The sequence below is a fragment of the Schistocerca piceifrons genome, chromosome 2 (assembly GCF_021461385.2).
Source record: "Schistocerca piceifrons isolate TAMUIC-IGC-003096 chromosome 2, iqSchPice1.1, whole genome shotgun sequence".
NCBI classification, from domain to species: Eukaryota; Metazoa; Arthropoda; class Insecta; order Orthoptera; family Acrididae; genus Schistocerca; species Schistocerca piceifrons.
In genome coordinates this window covers 777,935,966-777,948,789 of record NC_060139.1, presented here as the reverse complement: position 1 = coordinate 777,948,789, position 12,824 = coordinate 777,935,966, and the positions used below count along the sequence as shown (strand labels likewise).

Sequence of the window (12,824 nt, the reverse complement as noted above, 5' to 3'; positions counted from 1 at the left end):
GTATTAGCTCTCTAAGCTAACCTGGCGGGTCTCTGCATAGAAAATTGCATCATGCAGAAATGTTTAGATACACACAAGGGTTTGAGAATGCGCATAAATCAGAGGAAATTAATCAGTCATGCATAAATTTTATCTGCATATGAACATAGCAGCAGTATATACACACTGACTGGCAGTTTACTCAAACACGCTTGCAAATTCATCTAGCACTTTTCTCGGAAACACGTGCCATAAATCACAGAAATTATCTCTACAGTACAAGACTTTATAATCCATGTCTCGATATTTTTCAAAATATAAAGTGCCTCATGGCTCTGAGCACTATGGGACTTAACATCTATGGTCATCAGTCCCCTAGAACTACTTAAACCTAACTAACCTAAGGACAGCACACAACACCCAGCCATCACGAGGCAGAGAAAATCCCTGACCCCGCCGGGAATCGAACCCGGGAACCCGTGCGTGGGAAGCGAGGACGCTACCGCACGACCACGAGATGCGGGCAAAGTGCCTCATATCAATATGACATTTATAATCATACATTCTTTGTATGTACGTATGAAAAGTAACTGGTCCTCTTTTAACATACTTCTCTTCACATCCGTAGCAACGACAGTATTGCACCATAGCTGATCTAAAACTCTAACGCGCAGACGTGAATATCAAACAAGGCGAGTACATACAATATTCAAGTTGAGCTATTACCGCAAATTATAGTCAAGCAGCGTCGTCCCAAAACCATGTGACTACCTGATGTGATGTCGAGAACATGCACAGTAGAGTGTGCTCACTCTATAGATATTTACACTCTATGGATTGTAAAAGAGATATTACCTAACAAGAAGGATTATCAGTGTCTGTGGTATATCGTACATCAACACTAGCCAGTAAGTTCCTGAGGCATACTAATCATTGTAAAATTGATGTATTCTTAGAAAATTATTATAACGAAACAGATTTTAAACTACATCTGCAATTACGTCGTCCATTGATCTCATCGCTTTTCTTAATAGTCAGACCGCATGTGATACGGCCGTGGGGCGAAATTTTCAACAGCTGGGGTTTGAGTGATATTTCACAATGATATCCCAATTTTATGGTCGCTACGAAGTGAGGGTGTATTTTTGTGTGCAGGGGTTGCAGTACCCGCGGCGGGTTCGTTGGTGCCTGCGCGGGGTTACTTCTTCCCGGGACCGCACACCGCTCCGCAGTTGCCACTGCAACAACCGCTGGCAGCTTCCCATCCTGGCCACTACGCAGCGCCGCCATCGGCGCCTGGTGCTCCCTTCGCCCTCTACCCGGCGCCGCACGTCTCGTACGCGGCTCCTCCAGTGCCTCGCTACGTTAGGAGAGCAGTGCACAAGCCGCAGTACTTGGTTCTGAGACCAAGACACAGATTTATGGTCGCCAACGGAGAATGAATGTTACAAACCTCATAAATCACATACTATTTATTGAACTCATTTTCGTTACTCTGCTGAATGTGATAGTAATGATGTAACATTTTTATTTTATGACATTAAATTATCTTACACAGAACTTGGTCAGTCTTATTTCTACAAAGCATATATTTAAGGTAATGTAAATAGTCAGTAACGAAACAAATTTGCGTTTGGAACCCTGAGCGAGTTCAGTCACAGTGAATGAAGGTAAAGACGTCGAACTGGCAAGCTCGAGATGACTTAGTGGAGTTCAAGAATACTGCTGCTGTAGCATTGGTAGAGAAGGTTGTAGGTTATGGTATACTACAGACATAATTATTAAACTTAGACAACAAGAGAAGAAACGAGCATCAATGTTTTTAAAATTATTAAGTTGTTATCTGCATGTGGGCTTTGCATTGGTTGTGAAAAAGAGACAGTATATTTAAATGGAATAGTACCAAGAATAAATGTAGCACATGACAAGGTGCCGAAAGTAGCCAGAATATTCCAAATTTTGGGGCTTATTCGTTGATGAATATTTGAAACTGGGAGAATCATATGGTTCAACCTTTAAAACCATTAACTCCATCAGTTTTTGCTTTTCATATGATCAATACTTTAGAAGCAAACAAGACAGTGCATTAATGTATTTGCATACTGATTCTTCTGATTGTCTGTCAGTTGAAAAGCCTGTTGCACTAAGTACTTAGTGCATAATCTGCAGTATGTATATTTCTATTCTAAGAGAATTTTCTCTTCATAGTCAACCTGGAAAACTGGGGTTCGCTTCCTGTTTCCATATTTTGAATTTCATATTTTAACTGTTTAGCCAGAGCTGTATAAATTAAACACAACAATGTTGACAGCCTGGAAAACAAGTAATTTTCAATTATACCATCATAGCTGTCTCATTAGAGTTCTTCAATTCAACTTTGATTGCTTGGGTTAGAGCTGTCATTGTGGATGATTAGATACACGTAACTGAGTGACCAATTCACACGGTATATCAGGTGTATGTATACAGAAGTTAAAACTATTAAAATATAAAACTAAATGAAAATCCAACAGTCCGCAGTAGCTATTTTCATTTAAGTCGATTAGAGACGCACACGACCAGTTTCGCAACTTTTAAGTTGCAGCTTCTGGTGTATATCTACAGGGTGTTACAAAAAGGTAGGCCAAACTTTCAGGAAATATTCCTCACACACAAATAAAGAAATGATGTTATGTGGACATGTGTCCGGAAACGCTTAATTTCCATATTAGAGCTCATTTTAGTTTCGTCAGTATGTACTGTACTTCCTCGATTCACCGCCAGTTGGCCCAATTGAAGGAAGGTAATGTTGACTTCGGTGCTTGTATTGACATGCGACTCATTGCTCTACAGTACTAGCATCAAGCACATCAGTACGTAGCATCAACAGGTTAGTGTTCATCACGAACGTGGTTTTGCACTCAGTGCAATGTTTACAAATGCGGAGTTGGCAGATGCCCATTTGATGTATGGAGTAGCACGGGGCAATAGCCGTGGCGCGGTACGTTTGTATCGAGACAGATTTCCAGAACGAAGGTGTCCCGACAGGAAGACGTTCGAAGCAATTGATCGGCATCTTAAGGAGCACGGAACATTTCAGCCTATGACTCGCGACTGGGGAAGACCTAGAACGACGAGGACCCCTGCAATGGACGAGGCAATTCTTCGTACAGTTGACGATAACCCTAATGTCAGCGTCAGAGAAGTTGCTGCTGTACAAGGTAACGTTGACCACGTCACTGTATGGAGAGTGCTACGGGAGAACCAGTTGTTTCCTTACCATGTACAGCGTGTGCAGGCACTATCAGCAGCTGATTGGCCTCCACGGGTACACTTCTGCAAATGGTTCATCCAACAATGTGTCAATCCTCATTTCAGTGCAAATGTTCTCTTTTGCGGATGAGGCTTCATTCCAACGTGATCAAATCGTAAACTTTCACAATCAACATGTGTGGGCTGACGAGAATCCGCACGCAATTGTGCAATCACGTCATCAATACAGATTTTCTGTGAACGTTTGGGCAGGCATTGTTGGTGATGTCTTGATTGGGCCCCATGTTCTTCCACCTACGCTCAATGGAGCACGTTATCATGATTTCATACGGGATACTCTACTTGTGCTGCTAGAACATGTGCCTTTACAAGTACGACACAACATGTGGTTCATGCACGATGGAGCTCCTGCACATTTCAGTCGAAGTGTTCGTACGCTTCTCAACAACAGATTCGGTGACCGATGGATTGGTAGAGGCGGACCAATTCCATGGCCTCCACGCTCTCCTGACCTCAACCCTCTTGACTTTCATTTATGGGGGCATTTGAAAGCTCTTGTCTACGCAACCCCGGTACCAAATATAGAGACTCTTCGTGCTCGTATTGTGGACGGCTGTGATACAATACGCCATTCTCCAGGGCTGCATCAGCGCATCAGGAATTCCATGCGACGGAGGGTGGATGCATGTATCCTCGCTAACGGAGGACATTTTGAACATTTACTGTAACAAAGTGTTTGAAGTCAAGCTGGTACGTTCCGTTGCTGTGTGTTTCCATTCCATGATTAATGTGATTTGAAGAGAAGTAATAAAATGAGCTCTAACATGGAAAGTAAGCGTTTCCGGACACATGTCCACATAACATATTTTCTTTCTTTGTGTGTGAGGAATGTTTCCTGAAAGTTTGGCCGTACCTTTTTGTAACACCCTGTATACAGAAAATTTTGTTTACTAGTATTTTTATAAAGGGGAAATAAAATTACCTGATTAATCTTAAAATATTGAGTGAATAAGCTTAAACAAGGAAGAAAATATTATGAATCTAGTTAGGAAACTAAGTGTGGATCCCATATGCCCCACAAAGAACAGGCCTATTCATATACAATAACTAAGAATTGTATTTTCATGCCAAAAGATGGTTACTCACGATGCTGTATCATATGATATAGGGAGTTATTACAGAATGCTGCAGTTCTAACTCCATTTCTTCGCTTTTATAGGCTGGACGTTCATCGTGTATGATGATTTTACCAATTGAAGGCTGAGAACTTTGGCTACCCACGACTACTGTTACTCTGCGGCATTCCGTAATTCTTGTGAGGCCAATTGAGGAGCTACTTGATTGAGAAGTAGCGCCACCTTTCACGAAAACTGACAACGCCTGAGGGAGCGATATGCTGACCACATGCCCCTTCGTATCCGCATCGGTGACGCCTAAGAGCTGAAGATAACACGGTGGCCTGTCGGTACCGTTGGGTGTTCAAGGCCTCTTATGGCGGTGTTCTGTTTTTTGTCTAATCGACTTAAATAAAAACAACTATTGCGTACTATTGGACTTTTAATTCAGTTTTATTTTAATAGTTTCAACATCTGTATATATCCACATTATACTCTGTATGAATTGGTCAATCAGTTAAACAAGTATTGTAGCTGTGGCTGCTCTACTTCTAAAATTATCTCATTAAATAATTATTTCATGTGAAAACTGGATAGGGAACGTGGTAATTGGTTCGTGTACTGGGGTAACTGGCTATTGTCGAGAAATAGTCACAAGCTTCATCGGCTATATAATCCAATTAGAATTACTTTGTGATTAAAGTGGCGGGGGGCAATGTTGCCGGCATGCAACCAACCACACTTCACAAGGCGCTGCACATACCAACAAAATAAGCAACACACCGAGCAAGTGGCTCTCGAGCAAGAACTGTGATTGAATGGTGGCTGGCCTCTGCCACTCGACTCGCTGAAACGTCAGTCACATAGTATTTTTAATTGGAATATAGTAGTTAGACATCTGTTCTGATCTGCGATGGCAAGATGGTAAGCATTGTGTAAAATAGTTTTGTGACAGACAGACTGCAGCGGTGTGTGTGTGTGTGCGTGTGTGTGTGTGTGTGTGTGTGTGTGTGTGTGTGTGTGGGACGAGGGAGGGGTGGAGGGCGAGGACAATGCTACAGTCGTGCAGCCTGCTACACTTGAAAGTGACCTCCACGTTCCTGTACAACAAAACAGCAAACACAGCGAGCCTGTCGCCTCGAGGAAGAACTACGATCGGTTGGTGGGTTGGCCTCTATCACTCGTGTTGCTGAGCAGTCGGTCTCTAAGTATAAAATAAGTATAATGGGATGCGCTTAGCTTACAAATTAGGCACGGTGAAAAATAATTGGTTCCCCATTGGCTATTTAATTGGAGCCATTTTGGAATTTACACTATGTCAAGAAATTTCTTAGATGGAGAAATACCACTGAAGAGTATGAAGTTACCGCCATTATCGCTGTTAACTTCTCCATTCCGCTGCTGGTACACAGGTGCTTGAAGGAAGCATTTAATGCTTGTCATTATTAGAACCAGTTGCCCAAAAACAGGTAAATATTAGCAGCAAATGGTTGTGGCGTTATGTGGCATTTGGGCCATAAGAAGAAGTTATTTTGTTGTTTCCATCTGTAGGGAATACTTTTCAAGTTAATATCGGACTTCTCCAACTATTTGTAGATTACATTACAACTAAATTAACTGAAAGAGACGTTACTTCATAACAGAAATTGTGCTGCAGTACTTCATTTACTTGTGCTTAGCAACGATGTTTGTAAAATGCTCAAAGTGGCGGTAAACACCACTTTCAAAGCCAGTGGATATTAACATCTTACGTTAAATGTCACGATGATTTTCTCCAGATGACTTGCTCGGCGTCACTTATTTCAAGTAGAACAAGGAAAAAAATAATGCAGTAGTTCCACTGTTTTCCATTGCAAGAGACAGTTTGTCGTTGCCTTTCTCAAACATGCATTGGAACCCATATACACAAATGTTTACAATACCACTTTGAACGTTACAACTGACGTTATCCTCCTAAACCAACAATTGTTTGTTTATAATGAAGTGAGATTTGTAGAAGCGGCAGGACACGAAACCAATAACAAGAAAGAATAAAAAAAATGGTTCAAATGGCTCTGAGCACTATGGGACTTAGAACTACCTAAACCTAACTAACCTAAGGACATCACACATATCAATGGCCGAGGCAGGATTCGAACCTGCGACCGTAGCGGTCACGCGGTTCCAGACTGAAGCGCCTAGAACCGCACGGCCACACCGGCCTGCAAGAAAGAATAAACTCATCGCTTTACCTAAACCACTATCCTGCGACTTGCATGGAGAGCTGTTACAGACTTCTGCAGCGTGATATGTAGGGTAACACAGCTGACTAAAATGCAGTAACAGGATCAACATGACCTGCATCAAAACGGAATTTCTGAAAACGGTGTCGTTATTATCATTATGTACATCTACTTGGTACCCTGAACAATATTCACAAGCAACTATATCATTAAATCTGTTTTTAAAGCGTGTAATCGGGAATGAATCTGACTTCTGGGGCGAAAGAAGAGCTCTTCACCTCGTATCGCACCTAGTTTCCTCCTGCTTTGACAGTAGGTTCTTACTCGCGAAATGCCACAGCTCAAGGAATTTGATAAAGGTCGCATTCTTTCGCTTTACGAAGATGGATACTGTATCAGCGCCATTTCCCGTGGCCTAAGACACAGCAAATCTAAGGTACAGGCCTGGATGAAGAGGATGGCGGGAAAAGGCACGTCAACCGACGTCATCGCCCTAGGCGTTTACGGACTACCGCGGAGGATCAAGACACTAACGTACTCCACTGCAGTGGTGAAGACCCTTTCAGGACCAGCACAGGATTTATGAATATCCTCCAGCTAAGCGTAAGCTGGTCGACTATTCGTCGTCGTCTTATCGAGAAAAGAAGACATGGACAAAAATCGGCGGTTAAGGAAATTTTGAAGGAATAACATAGGGCTGCCAGATTAAACTTCGCTTTGGCGTACAAAAGGAAACGCTTTCGCACTGGGAGATATATTTATGGACGAGAATGTGCTTTCTACTGCACCAAATACTTCAGTCTATGCAAGTAGAGCCAGCAAATATGTCCATCGGAGACAAAGGGTTGTCCGAACTGCTGTCACAGATGGAGATGGATATCGGCAAGTGGTTGCAGCGTTCTGTGGCAACTGGACTGTCCGTTTTCTGGTCATTAATGCTGCGAAATACTGGAGAACGTAATGCTTCCTTCTGTTCGTCAGAGATTTTCGGGAGGCAGAATAATCTTCCAACATCACGGTTCTGCTGTTCACTCAGTATTGGTTCCAAATTGAGACGTTGAACTGTTGGACTGGCCTCGCAAAGGTGCTCACCTCAGTCCAATTGAGCACGTATGGGCAGAGATGGAGAAAATTGTTAGGTGTTGAAGACCAGCACCGAGAACCAAGCCAGCGGTGTCCGAAGCAGAATAACAGATTCATCCGGAAACTTGTTGCCTCTATCCCCTGGCGTCTAAATGCATTTGTAGAGGAGGACAGAAACTGACCGTGGTACTGAATTACTGTGTTGTTAGGGAGAAAATTTTGTTTACGATAAATGAGCATTTTGTTTTCCCTCGAAGTTTATTTAAAAAACAAAAGAAAAGGAGAAGAATATTATACATAAAAGCTAGGCTATCTATCTCACTCTTCCAGTCTTTCAATAGACTTGATTTTAAAAATTTTACAGCCATTGATGAAAAAAGCTGATACAAACATGAAACTAATTTTTTTTGGCACATGGCACATGAGCTAATGAGAGAGTATTTAGTATTTTTACGCTGAGAAAAAGCATCATATTACTTTGTGTCTTTTTTATTTACACACAGAAAGGACGCCAATACCGACGAAAACACAAAGAGGATATCGTTTTCTTTTAACACCAGTCAGAAATCGCAATACATAAAGAGAACCAGTGATGCAAGACCGGCGGCGTGGAAGTAAAGTCAAACGTTTGAGTCCACTACATCCTCAATTATGTACTTCTGAATACTTCAAAAGTATGGCTACTTAATAATTCTCGTTTCCCCCTAAACTGACAACTCTTACACGAATTAACATTCATCAGGATTCGAACCCCCCTACCTGCAGATTAGAAATGGACTGCCTTAAGCACTACGCCCTTGCACCAATACCGTACATTACATTTACGAAATGGTATGATATGGTCTATGATGCCACACGTTTTCCATGAAAAAGAAATGATACACCGAATGAAAGCGGCTCGTTGCGTCGACGACGGAAATGCAGACTTGTCATCTGACACTGATTTCCATGAAAGGAGTCATGAAGAACATATACACATTGAAAGTGAAACAGTAGTTATTTTACTAGGTGTTTATCATATCTGCTTATTTTGGAGATATCGTGTGGGAGAGAGTGTAAGAACTTAGTAGCTGCGAACGCAAGTGACATAAAATTTTGACACAGTGAAGGCAAATTTACTCGTGTGGCAACTGCTCGTGCGGAAAGCCGGTTCGTATATTTAGCAGCTACGATCAAAGATTCGAGTTTAAGTGAATATATACAATATATAATAGAAGAGCACCATAGTTTTTTAAAAAAGTCCGAAGTACAAAGCTTTGGTTCAAAATTGTGTTGTTGGCAAGTCATGGTGCCTCAGGAGAATTCGACATAAAAAGAAATCAGAAAGCAGTAAGCTTCGTGCTTTCTAAAGGTAAAGTCGCGCGATCCAATCTGCTCCTTTCCGCAGTTTCTTTAAATCGCATATCGGATACCTGCTGAAGTTATCAGTCTGATGGAACCTCAGACATAGCCCGTTTCATTTTCTAATGGATCTATAGTAGTAAAAAGTTTCAGAAGTATTTCCGCCAAACAGTTCATAGCTGCTTCAAGGTCAGAATAGTTTACGCTCGAGAGTTTGCTCGCCCCACAACAGCAATCGGCTACCGCCCATAAGCCACCCCGGCCGTCAGACGCTTCGGGCTAGGTGAACGTGGCGCGGCGCTATATTTATCAACGTTCATTTACTTATTTGAAGTTCTCGTATTTATCTCGCAGTTACGATTTGGATATTGAATGCCTGAAGCTTATGAAGTTGTTCAAGAGTGATAAAATATTGTCGCAACTGGAAAAAGGTCTAACGTTTGCGATATATTGTTCGCTTGGGGTTTAGTAGAGAGATGAAGGAAGTAGAGAAAGCTCAGAACCTTTACACTGAATGTCGGGCGAGTGATTTTGGAAAATATAAGTCAGAAAAAGACTTTTTTGCTTCAAAAAAGATCGTTATGGCGCGAATGATTTTGCGCATTCTGAAAGCCACGATAACGCTCCTGTGGGATTAAGTGCGACGTGTGACGTTCGCATTCAAAAGACGAGGTTCAGAATTCGAGAGCGGTAGTCCTGCATGCTCTAATTTAAAACAACAAAAATCAAAGAGGTGGCTATTAATGCATTTCTACTTGATCGTCATCAACTGACTCACTGAGAGCTCCAATGCAATATTCCTACTTGTGACTAGTGGTATTGTCTTTATATTAACTTCTTAAAAAGAATTAATGGCTGAGCCCTAACAACAGACATATACTCGAGCAAAGGGCAGTGTGAGAATAATATTTTACCTCTGGTGGCTCAAAAAAGGCGTTGTACATTACGAAAACCTTCCCAGGGGACACAATGCTGTTGCCGGTACTTTTTGTCGACAATTAAGACACGTCTCGGTCGCAATGTAAGAAAAACGACCAACAACATTTCATGACATGCTGATACAACACGATAACGTACTCTGCCGATTTCAATCACAAAACTATCCAGGAGTTTGAGAATTCATCCTTCATGCACTTATTCTTCTGATGTTATCCCCCCCCCCGCCGAAATGTTTAGCTTGCAGCTGCCTAACGAGAAACAGTCTAGAAAATTCCTCTCTGGGCGAAAATGCACTTCAAATCTCATTTGATGACTGCTTTAACTCAGATCCAGTAGGTTTCTACAAGGATGGAATCGGTAAATTACCTGTGCACTGTCAGACGAGACATATACACTCCTGGAAATTGAAACAAGAACACCGTGAATTCATTGTCCCAGGAAGGGGAAACTTTATTGGCACATTCCTGGGGTCAGATACATCATATGATCACACTGACAGAACCACAGGCACATAGACACAGGCAACAGAGCATGCACAATGTCGGCGCTAGTACAGTGTATATCCACCTTTCGCAGCAATGCAGGCTGCTATTCTCCCATGGAGACGATCGTAGAGATGCTGGATGTAGTCCTGTGGAACGGCTTGCCATGCCATTTCCACCTGGCGCCTCAGTTGGACCAGCGTTCGTGCTGGACGTGCAGACCGCGTGAGACGACGCTTCATCCAGTCCCAAACATGCTCAATGGGGGACAGATCCGGAGATCTTGCTGGCCAGGGTAGTTGACTTACACCTTCTAGAGCACGTTGGGTGGCACGGGATACATGCGGACGTGCATTGTCCTGTTGGAACAGCAAGTTCCCTTGCCGGTCTAGGAATGGTAGAACGATGGGTTCGATGACGGTTTGGATGTACCGTGCACTATTCAGTGTCCCCTCGACGATCACCAGTGGTGTACGGCCAGTGTAAGAGATCGCTCCCCACACCATGATGCCGGGTGTTGGCCCTGTGTGCCTCGGTCGTATGCAGTCCTGATTGTGGCGCTCACCTGCACGGCGCCAAACACGCATACGACCATCATTGGCACCAAGGCAGAAGCGACTCTCATCGCTGAAGACGACACGTCTCCATTCGTCCCTCCATTCACGCCTGTCGCGACACCACTGGAGGCGGGCTGCACGATGTTGGGGCGTGAGCGGAAGACGGCCTAACGGTGTGCGGGACCGTAGCCCAGCTTCATGGAGACGGTTGCGAATGGTCCTCGCCGTTACCCCAGGAGCAACAGTGTCCCTAATTTGCTGGGAAGTGGCGGTGCGGTCCCCTACGGCACTGCGTAGAATCCTACGGTCTTGGCGTGCATCCGTGCGTCGCTGCGGTCCGGTCCCAGGTCGACGGGCACGTGCACCTTCCGCCGACCACTGGCGACAACATCGATGTACTGTGGAGACCTCACGCCCCACGTGTTGAGCAATTCGGCGGTACGTCCACCCGGCCTCCTGCATGCCCACTATACGCCCTCGCTCAAAGTCCGTCAACTGCACATACGGTTCACGTCCACGCTGTCGCGGCATGCTACCAGTGTTAAAGACTGCGATGGAGCTCCGTATGCCACGGCAAACTGGCTGACACTGACGGCGGCGGTGCAGAAATGCTGCGCAGCTAGCGCCATTCGACGGCCAACACCGCGGTTCCTGGTGTGTCCGCTGTGCCGTGCGTGTACAGCCCTCTCGCAGTGTCCGGAGCAAGTATGGTGGGTCTGACACACCGGTGTCAATGTGTTCTTTTTTCCATTTCCAGGAGTGTACTATTGATGATTAATTTCTCTCTGATGTTTATTGTTGTCTTCAATAAAATAATGGACAATGCTATTAAAATATGCACTGTACTAATTCATATGAAATTCAAATTACCACGATATCCTTAACATGAAAGTCTATTTTAATAAAATATAAAGTATCTGTAAGAGGAACCTGCCTGTTTCAGCAAGAATTACAAAGACGTTAGTCATTCTGGTCTCGAAACGGTCTGTATTTACGAGGGCTATCCATAAAGTACATTACGTTTTGGAATTAAAAATAAATAAAGTATTGGAAATTCTTTTATTATATACAGATGAAAGCCACATTTAAATACTACTTTTCTACATAGTTGCCATTTAAATTAAGGCACTTATCGTAGCGATGGACTAGCTTGGAAATTCCTTCGTCGTAAAATTCGGCCGCCTGCGCCTTCAACCACGTGGCTACCTCTTCTTGAAGCTGTGCGTCGTCATCAAAACGCTGCGTAGCCAACCACTTCTTCATTGCTGGGAATAAGTGGAAGTCGCTCGGTGCAGGTCGGGACTGTACGGCGGATGAGGAAACAACTCCCACTTAAAATATTCGAGAACTTCACGAGTGGCATTTGCGGTGTGGGCCCGGGCGTTGTCGTGAATCAGCAAGATCTTTGAGCCCAACTTTCCCCTGCGCTTGTTTTGTATTGCTCTTCTGAGGTTGTGCAGAGTTTGGCAATACCTTTGAGAGTTTATTGTAGTGCCTCTTTCCAGGAAATCCACAAAAATCACACCTTTTCTCTCCCAAAAGACAGTCGCCACGTAGTTGAAGGCGCAGGCGGCCGAATTTTACGACTAAGGAATTTCCAAGCTCGTCCATCGCTACGATAAGTGCCTTAATTTAAATGGCAACTATGTATAAAAGTAGTATTTAAGTGTGGCTTTCATCTGTATATAATAAAAAAATTTCCAATTCTTTATTTATTTTTAATTCCAAAACGTAATGTACTTTGTGGATAGCCCTCGTACTTGCCGTCGTGTGTCACAATGAAGTAGTACAGACATGTGGCATTTCATAAATAAAATTACTCATTGATTTTTAGATCTGGCTCCTTGTGGCTCT

The 12,824-nt window shown here is 43.3% G+C and overlaps 1 protein-coding gene across 1 annotated transcript in view; it reads left to right on the top strand.

Annotated features, from left to right (window-relative positions):
• LOC124774760 overlaps positions 1-1,422 on the top strand; it is a 33,245-nt gene extending 31,823 nt beyond the window's left edge. Inside the window, exon 3 of the mRNA XM_047249506.1 lies at positions 1,135-1,422. Within this exon, the coding sequence (XP_047105462.1) occupies positions 1,135-1,421 (287 nt within the window). The 3' untranslated portion in view covers position 1,422. The remainder of the gene's footprint in view (positions 1-1,134) is intronic.
• Positions 1,423-12,824: the final 11,402 nt, after the last annotated feature.